Here is a 10,103-nt window from a genome sequence, read left to right on the forward strand (position 1 = left end):
AGTTAAGTTCTTAAAGTAGATTCTATAGGAAAGAGGGGTTTATCAAAGTTTACTTCAAATGAAAATAGTTCAATTTTATTAGGTAGATCTAAGGATTAATATGTAGGTATCTTCTAGGATTAGTATCATATTTAATTTTTTTTTTTAAATAAGTAAAATATCCTGTTTAATATTTTGATCAAACAAAAAAATGTTTTCTTGCCTTTTAAAAGACATCAAACATATTCATATAAATGTGAGTTCATTACAAATTTAATTTTTATATGATTAAAAGATAATATAAAAATATCTGGAGATGTTAATACAGTAGAAGCATTTCACTCAACAATTAAAATGAAACCATTTTAAGTTAAAAGTCACCTTTGATCGTCACCATTTTGGATAGATTTGACCTTTTCTTTTATCAGGATTCTACAAATTAGGCACTTTAAGTTGGGAATTAAGAATTTTAAACTTTTTCAAACCTTCCCGTTTTAGGAATGAAACAAATTTACTAAAACATACATTTTTTGAATAAAAAAATATGTGCACAGTTGTAAAAGTTCCTATCTGCCTAAATCCAAAAGTTAAGTCAAATTAAAAACAACCAAATCCACATTTTTACTGCCACAAAATCACAGATCATTAACAAAGTCTTATGACAGCTTTCATATATAGCCAAGTAAGTTGAAAATATAAACATTACCTATAAAATACATCAAGGACACAGTCAATGAAATTGGAAAGTTCAAAATAAAATATTTTTGAACTGGATGAACTTGCACAGTCCATAAAATTTGTTGTCCCCGTAATACCCGTAAGTAATGTTTATTTAAAAATATCTTTTGATTGTACTTCAGCACTAAGGGTAACAAGTGGTTGTATACATTAAGAGCAATACCAGAATTGCTATCTATCAAGAGTCTTACATAATCTGTTAAAGTGGATAGATGCAGCGTTCTTAGGGAAAGGCTACATTTTATGGACATCCATATATTATACATTTATTATCTTCTATAGACAAACAGGGAATGAATAGCACGTTCAATTAACTATACGATGGTTATTAGATCCATATGATTTTAATTTATAATAATAAATACGTTACTGTACCATTTTACTTACAATTTGGATTAAGAAACGTGTAGATTACAATTATTTGATACAATTGTGTACAAAGTGTTATATTCCACTTATAATTACCATCCGTGACCAATTAAGATGGCCTACCCAGGATGATTAAGTGCAAATATTAATTTTAAATTCTTAAGCCGGCAATTTCTACTTATTAAGTCTTTTCCAGCACAAATTACTTGGACTGACTCAATGGAAAAGCTACCAGCCCATTACAACAACTGGTAGCTAAATGAGCTTCGTTCCCAAAACCTTTCTCAAAGTACAATCATTTCAGCAGAATTGTTTTAGTCATGAGTTTCTAGCAGAAACTCTAATTACATTTTAAAACCTTTCAGTGAAAAATTAATAGAGAACTTACCAATTATAGTTAAAACTGGTTTAAAAAGTTATGAAAATTTCATTTACATTTTCTTTAAGTGATTATTATATTAATTTTTATTTATTTGGTGAATTATACTTCTACTAAACGTAATCTAGTAATTGATCAGTATTCTCTGTTTTAATTTACCAGTACTTCAATGAGGAAAACCGGGTTCCCCTACCCAGACCTGTGCTAAATCAATAATCCAAGGCAATTAAAATCTGACACGCCCACAAGTATAGAAATTGTCAATATTACCAAGTGCTCAATCGGAGTAGGATATGAAAATAGCTAAAGTCTATTATATAGGAACTCTCTCCCAGTTGTCATGGAGTGAATGGTGTGTGAGAATTGTGTTAATTTGACTACAGGAGTGGGGGTAATAGGGGAGGGGAGAGGGGGAGGAAACAGGAAGCATCATCATCCTGTACCATACAGATATCAACTCTCCATACAGATATCATTGCCTAACTGGTCTATTAGTTTCAATGTTTCAGCTGCAACTCGTAAAAAGTTAAATGCTTTCATAATGTTTAAATAATAATGATACTTAACATTTTATCTTCAGTGAATATACTGATACTTATTTTTCTATATAACTTGTACAGTGAATATACATTATGAATCCACTTCCAAATGTATTACTTAAACTGTTACAGCATTTGATAAATACAAATATTTTAGATACTGTTTATTTTGCAAATTTATTTTTTACTCAACTATGACATAATAATTTGGTAAATTTTATATTCTAAAGTATTGCATTTTTACACCCCAAATAGCAACCATTATTAGTCTCAAAAGCAGACATATAAAAAATACATTTCAAATTAATAATATAATGGTACACCCACGACAGCATATGCACAAAACTATATTAGCTGAGTGTTAGCGAACATTTTTATATTAGTCTAAACATGTAATCATGATGCACACGAGAAAATTGCATAATAAATAAATTTTTAAACTGAACATGACATTTTAACTCGTGACATAATTGTAGCCTAACTATCCGTAAAATATCCCTAAAAAGAGTTCAAAAACATAAAATTTTGCATGTAACTTCATTTTTATATGGACAAGAATGAGTTCTACGATGGTGCATGTCCCACCATCGGATTTGGCTGAGCTTCATTGAAGTTTATCACTCAGCAGGGTGGCACAATTTCTCTTTTGTCTGCCTGGGGAATGTAAAAATGTATTTTCTGTATGATAGTCTGTCTGTCCACACACCATCTTCAGAATTAAATGGGTTATAGACTTGAAATTTCGCATGTAATCTCAGCAAAGCCTGGTACGCCAGGCGTACTCTTACCTTGTTTATAGAACAACAAAAACAAATACAAATGCTACTATGAATACCCATTGTGTATTTAGCCACAATACAAGAAATAAAAATATCTTTCCCTTGGTGAGCAGTATAAAACAAATTAATAAACTTAGAAAGGCATGTCCAATCTTTAGAAATTAAAGTAACCAGTGACGATGATTGTATGTACAAAAAATTTATAATATTTTTAAAAAACACGCTGCTTTTATGGAATAAATTAATGTACAGTCAAACTTGGATAATTCCACCAATTTTAATTCAAAATTTTTTAAATTTTAATTTTTCTTGACATCCCTATATACGGTAATAAAGTACAATATTCAAACCTTAGATTAGTTTCTTGAAAATTGAATTCTCCAAGTTCCACTGTACCTGATTAACTCCTGTAATGTGTCTGAATGTTAATGTTGTTTTAACTGCTTAATTTTCACTCGGTATTCATGAAAACAATATTTATAACAAGTTCATATAATTATATCTGAAAATCTAAAATGATTAGATAAAAAGAGTGTGTTTATTTAACATAAATTGATTCGTTAATAAAATACAATAAACTTTCATTTTAAAATATTAAGTCAAGCTAAACAAAAAAACTGTTTTAGTCGACCATTTAAACTTAATTAAAAGAGTTGATTACTTACATTACAACTAAAAGTACTAATTCATCACAACATTTAATAAGCATAAGATATTTATTAAATTTTCCACAAGTTCATTTCAACAGTAAAACACATTTTGCATCACAATTATTGTTAAATAACATTGAAAAAATTTGGCATTTACTTCAATTTTACAGAAGGTATTTTATTTACTTTGGCTAAGATCTTGCCAAGATTCTATCTCTTGAAGAGAGAAGAGATCTGCACTGTTAATGCATGCTGCAGGCGAAGCGCACAGTCTACAGCACATTAGAAAGCAAAAAGCTTCTCTCACTTCAGATTAAAAGCTTTCAAAAACCCAATATTTCGTCAGGGAAAGAACAAGATTGATGACTGACTCCCGACGACATGTAACCTTGCAGTTTACACATCATTGGTTGTCCTTACTTTGTATACAATGTTATTACACGAATAAATTATCTTTTAAATAACGAGACTACTAATTGTGCGATACATTAAACATAAAATGGCTATATTTCAACTTTAGGGATTAAATTTTGAATATTAACCAAGTCAATGTAAAACGTTTCGAAATTTTTCTGTTAAACCAAATTAAAGAGTTATAACATTACTCTATACCTTCACCTGGCAGTCATTTTGCAGCTAACTGGTAAGCTATTCTTGAGCTTTGCGTAAGGAGTGTTCTTCATACATAATATAAAGATTACTAAGAACACATAATGTTGGAGAGTTGATTTATTTAAATAACTTAATTTAACCATTTTTACACAAGCTTACAATTTAATCCCCTGCCGTTTTCGTGTTATTAAATAAATATTGGGCATGAACTATATTTTTAACTATAATTGTTTGTAATATTTTGTGATTAATCAGCACTTCAAATTGTGTTTAAAATGTTTTTTTTAATTACTATGGTGTAGTTATTATATATTCATGACTATATGCATCAAACAGACAACTGTGGTTGTTTAAGTTTATATTTGTATTTTTTAAACAAAACAATTTGTTACTTTGGTGAAGTTTTTGTTTTTATAATATTTTTGGTTATTTTAACGTGTTCACGACAGCTAATTTCCAGATTTTTTGTACACCGTCTAATTTATCAATAATAATGGCAAAAAAACCGTAATCTTCTTAATTTACGTTAAATGTCTTAGAAGTATTTAGAGAAAAGTATAATATAATATAGCCTTCACAGTTTTGCACAAAAAAATTATTTTCATAATATATGTATGTTTTCAATGTTTTTCCAAGTACCCCAAGGCGTACCTAAATATTCATTTAACTAAAAAATTAAGCAATCGTGCGTCCAACAGGGTACACAATAGTCTGAGGTATTTCTTTAAGCGCAGGTTTATATTCAACAAACCACCAAGACAGGCAAACAATAAAAACGCTATAAGGAAATGCATAGCAATGTGTACCCATTGGGCACACAAGGCTCTTTACCTGGTGTGTACACGATGGGTTACACGTCATCATGAATGCGGTAATGAAAAACATTATGAAATTCAGAACTAAATTCCACATTAAAATTATTATTATTTTGCAAGATCTGACTCCTGAATATGAGCATACCTAAGGGCATATCACTAAAGAAATGGAGGCACTGCCGTAGAAGATGTAGGCAGTCACATTACAAAGTTTAAGGAAATGTTGTATGTACTAGTGGAATTTGTTGAGTGCTCTGCAAGTAATTTTTCAGTAATAATATATTACAATTACTATCCAAAATGATTCTACTTAATTCTGGATTCCATGGAGGCTCCAGAGGCTAATGGGTGGATAGATGTGTCTTGGAAACCAGACAAGTCCACCACTCTGGCAGTACCATTTACCACCATTTTTTCATAAACAATTTCTTACCAGCGGCAAACAATTTTCACTTAATTCATGTAAATTGAATTTTTTTTAACTTTGTGGGAGTTAAATTTGAAATATTTTAATTGAAGAGCATTTGAAGAGGTTTTTTATGTCTTATTTCTTAAATGTATATTGTTTTCAATTTTTTCGTAACTCTTGTTGTTAATCATGTGTTTATAGGTTGAAATTAGTTGCAAAGCTGAAAGTTTAACACCGATATTTTATTTCACCGGATGATTTAAAGGTGTCTTATGGCTCTTATAAATAAGTGCAATCGGAAATATACAAAAAAAATAAATAAATAAAGAGATGGAAATGCAAAATTTATACCTGAAACCTTATTTTTTTTCAATAACATTTAAAAAAATAAGCCTAAATGGAGGGTTTATAATATGAAATCATTGAGTTAAGGGCTCCATTCGGGGGCAACACCAGAAATTTAAAAAATATAAATAAGTACGCAATACTGACCTAGAATATCCCCAAGTTTCATTTTTCTGTACACACCCATTCAAAATCCGGATATGGTTATCAGAAATCAAAATCTTCATATATATTCTGATATATGTGACATAAGCAAAATTGTCACTTGTGATAATTAAACCGTAAGTACCACAAGTTTACGTAAAACTGTGATTTTGCTGATACATGTCAGGTTGGAAGGAGAGTCCAGCTCTGAATCAGCCCCCCCCCCCCCCCCGCCAAAGCAGATAATATAGCACTGTACTCCCTCACTTCCAAGCTACCAACACTAAGCTCCACCCACTCCAAAATCATTCCTCTGTTGAACACTACAGCTATTGATTCATCCTTTTACCCCGATATCTTGACATTTGTGATTAGTCACATGTCGCTCCTGAACCACATTGGGTCGCCCAGATGTAACTGAGACATTGATTTTTACGCTCAACCAGTCAGAAGTTACCTTTTTTTCTGTGATAACGAGTACGCTTATTTTAAAACAAAACTAAATGTGAATGTACATTTTTTTTACTTTGTTTTTCTAAACCTAAATTAAACAAAATTAAAAATTGATTTTTACTATACATATTTTCAAAATGATTTCTCTGAGTACAAATTATACCTGTATTGCATTAAGTGTTTAATGCTTAAAAAACATTCTACCTATAATATTAAGTTATTTAAATGATGCTTCTAATGAAACAATTTATTTTTAGTTTTTTTTTAACAGGCTAAGTTTGTTTATAGCCCACAGGGCAGTTGATAGCATTTTGATAGCTTGAAGTATATGCACATCTTATGACTGTATCTTTAAGAAGTGGCAAGTTTCTACAAACCATGACAGCAAATTATTGCCTGTCCTTCTTTAAAACACACAGCTCTGCTGAGACAGACTCTAATCCTGTCGGATATTTAGAATTTAGAAGACATTACCATTTTATAGTGAGAAATGAGTAAACAGAAAAATTGTGCTCAAGTTGCAGGATTTCAGTAAAACCGAAACATTTTCACTACTTTATAGTGCATGCTCCCTTAATATTCACAGTTTGACAACACAGCAGGCTTCCCATCTTGTCCCGCTTGCCACACGTGTTCGGTCTGAGGATAGTGATCACTATAACTAGGCTTTTTGTGGAAACCACACGTTTTCCTCAAAACTATTAACATTTAGTTATAAATATGGTTATTATCTCATGATCATGAATATCTCTATAAATATTTCAGTTTGTAGAAGTAATAGTGCTGAAAAAAGAACTAACAGTTACAACCAATGTTTTATGTTATATTTTAACTTAACAGAAACAATACTTAAAATTGTCCGAATTATTTTTACATATTTATTATAACTTAATGAATGCAAGGTTAATAATTTTTTTATTAATAGATATTATAAATCGTAAAAGAAAAATACAAATTTTGTATTTTGAAAGAGCCTTTTCTGAAGACGTTCACCTGCAAACCTGTGATAAGAAAGACAGATGCTTGACATTGCGTTGCAGTGTTGCCAATATGAATCCCAAAATTAACTGCAGATTTCCCAAATGAAAAGTAGGGGTGCATGCACTATATTCAGTCTATATTTGCAGATTTATTTCACGTAAAAGATAACGGCTAATGTAACTTACAAGTGCCTTCTTCTCAATCACTTGATTCGCGTTGAACCACATTTACTGCTTACAGAGCTAGGAATTCCGGGCTTTGAAAAGGCAACAACTATTTTACCTCGAAAGATGGACAGTAAAAAAGGACATTTAATTGTTTTTCTAGAGTTAGGGGAGTGTCACAAACCAACAACTTGGACAATATTTACATTATACACTTCCTGAGTTCAGCATTCACTGTAGCCTATATGTCAGTCCACCCAATCTACGGCCCCCAAGCATTTCATCACGCTACTGCAAAGCTCAAAAATTATCATGAGAGTTAATGGTCTGTGAAGCATAGTCCGAGGGTAAAGCCAAAGAAACACATAGTACTCACGGCTACAGTAGAAATTTTTAATGTTATAATTGAAAACTAAGCATTAAAAGAAAGTTATATTATATCAAAACTGAGTTAATTCTTGACAGTAACCACTCATTTACTGAATGTGTCTTGAAAGTATAGAACAAGTATGGTAAGAGATGGTGATTTGGAACATTTTTCCAGAAGGAACTAACTTTAAAATCTTTGTTTTAATTGATTCTTAGCAACAAACCTTAAGGAAGAAGGTTGTCTGATAAAAGTTATATAGGATATATCTCGTTTCTTGTTTGTATATTAATTCATTAAGACAAAATTATGTACCGTCTATCAAGATGCTGCCACTTTAATATTGATTGAAGTTCAGTTTAGAGGGTAATTTGGTTAATCGGTTGGACTTATGTTGACCCTGAATGAGCAACAGTACCTGCCAGTTAGGGTGCTATTTTAAAAAAGCAATCACCATTTGTAGTGGCTGATAAAAAAGGAAAAGAAACAAATAATTTATGACTTGAAGAATTGAGATAATGATGAACTTGAATGAGAAGCAGTTGGTGGAAGAATCTGAATCCTGGAGGGTATATCTACATATACACAAGCATCACTCTAAATGTCAGTCTCTTTTAATAACACTTGAATAATGCTATGTGTAGAAAATATGTTTGTCTAATTTTTGTTTTTTGATAGTCTGTTATGACAGATCCTATATGGTCAGTACTACTGAACCTATAAATTTAAAAGTAGTTTACAGTAGTGTCTAGAGTCTGGTTGAAACAGGATTTTAGGTTAAAAATGTAAAGTACAGAACCATGAGCAACAATGATTAACTTTGAAATCCAATTTACCTAAAGCATAAGCATTACTTGGTTCTAAAGAATAATGTCCCAACATTAAAAATTACATATGTACTAAATTTAAATTAATAGTAGCTTATTTTAATTTGTATTCTGTAATATAGGCCTAAATGTTTTTTTTTTCAATCAAGTTTATTCCTGATAAAACAGAATCTTAATTTGGATTTCCAATCAAGATCCAATTGAACTTGATTTAATCTTAATCCAAATTTGGCAAACTTCACAACTTTTGAAAAATCACATTAGAAAAATGTCACAAGTTTCTCGTCTTAATAACATTAGTTATTTGGTTGGATAGGCTATTACACACTTAGCTATATTACAATAACTAGGCAATATCTATTACTATATTTAAATTACTGTTTATAAAATAAAAGCTAGCCAAGGTACAAGCATTTAATAAATGACACTATTGTAAAACCCATCCTGCAATAAATTAGGCAATAAACCTAAAAATATTGTAAATATGTAACAGGCTTTTTTAAGGTCTAGGCCTAGTTCACTAGGCATGAGTTAACCAGACAAAGATTTACCTTAGGTTTATGTACAAATTTGAAACCATTTTCTCTTTATAACTTATTTCTGACAAATTTCTTCACCAAATAGCACAAATTGACTAACTCAATTAATGTAATACTTGCATATCATTGTTGTAACAGCTATACATTCCAACTTTGAGATCAATGACAGCGATGTTCGGCAAATTTTGAAAGAAACCAAGATAGCAGCCGTCATCAAATTTAACACTTACTAAAACTATTTTTTAAATACGAATTTATAACATTTGGTGCTTTAAACCAATTAACCTAGGAGACTACACTAAAATGAAAAAGTAAACATATATAATTCTCCCAATTCACTTTATCTAAAGACAACTAACAACCATTTTGCAAGCCAACTCCCTTGTAGTAGCAGACAACTTACCAAGAGTATTTTTAAAACGTCATACACGAAAAAGGTTTACTTGAGACAACACCGGACCTAAATGAATTATTAATACAAGGGAAAGAATCAGAAGGCACTGCTGTCAGTCTCTTGGCCAGTGAAATAAACAATTACTTCATTATTTACTTGTAAATTAATTAAAAGCGTACTACAGACACACCCCTAAACACGACTGTCACTACACCCCGTCTGCTAGGCAAAGCCCATCCCTAAACTTGTCTGCTAGTGATTGATACTGAGCTTGTAAATATGTAAAAATATATATTAATTGGCTATATAATTTCAGTATAACTAATTTAGAAGCACGTATTGTTTTTTAGCTTTTAAATATTAAATTTTAAGTAAAGTTTTAACAACACTGATTGCAATAGCGGTTTTCGGGACAATTTTGACAGTAACACTGATTTGACTAGCAAGTGGGCGTTCCAATATCACAGCCAAAAAGTAACATTGAGCGATCTCTACGAGAGAATTGTGAAACTAAAAAAGATGCGAAAGGAATGCAGTGCAGATCATACAAAACCATAGCTGTAAACGTGAAAACATTAATTATGTTGGCCAATGTATTTATTCGCAATTGATGTAATGCA

At 30.8% G+C, this 10,103-nt stretch overlaps 1 protein-coding gene across 8 annotated transcripts in view; it reads right to left on the reverse strand.

Annotated features, from left to right (window-relative positions):
* LOC124366301 (protein alan shepard) overlaps positions 1–9,882 on the reverse strand; it is a 167,627-nt gene extending 157,745 nt beyond the window's left edge. For 6 of the 8 annotated variants that reach the window (XM_046822732.1, XM_046822731.1, XM_046822738.1 and 3 more), the window contains exon 1: positions 9,102–9,232. In XM_046822732.1, the coding sequence (XP_046678688.1) occupies positions 9,102–9,130 (29 nt within the window). In that variant the 5' untranslated portion in view covers positions 9,131–9,232. Of the gene's footprint in view, positions 1–9,101; positions 9,464–9,492 lie in introns of those variants that run through there. The other 2 variants (XM_046822737.1, XM_046822733.1) reach the window with 2 other exon arrangements.
* Positions 9,883–10,103: the final 221 nt, after the last annotated feature.

The sequence above is a fragment of the Homalodisca vitripennis genome, chromosome 7 (assembly GCF_021130785.1).
Source record: "Homalodisca vitripennis isolate AUS2020 chromosome 7, UT_GWSS_2.1, whole genome shotgun sequence".
Taxonomy (NCBI): Eukaryota; Metazoa; Arthropoda; class Insecta; order Hemiptera; family Cicadellidae; genus Homalodisca; species Homalodisca vitripennis.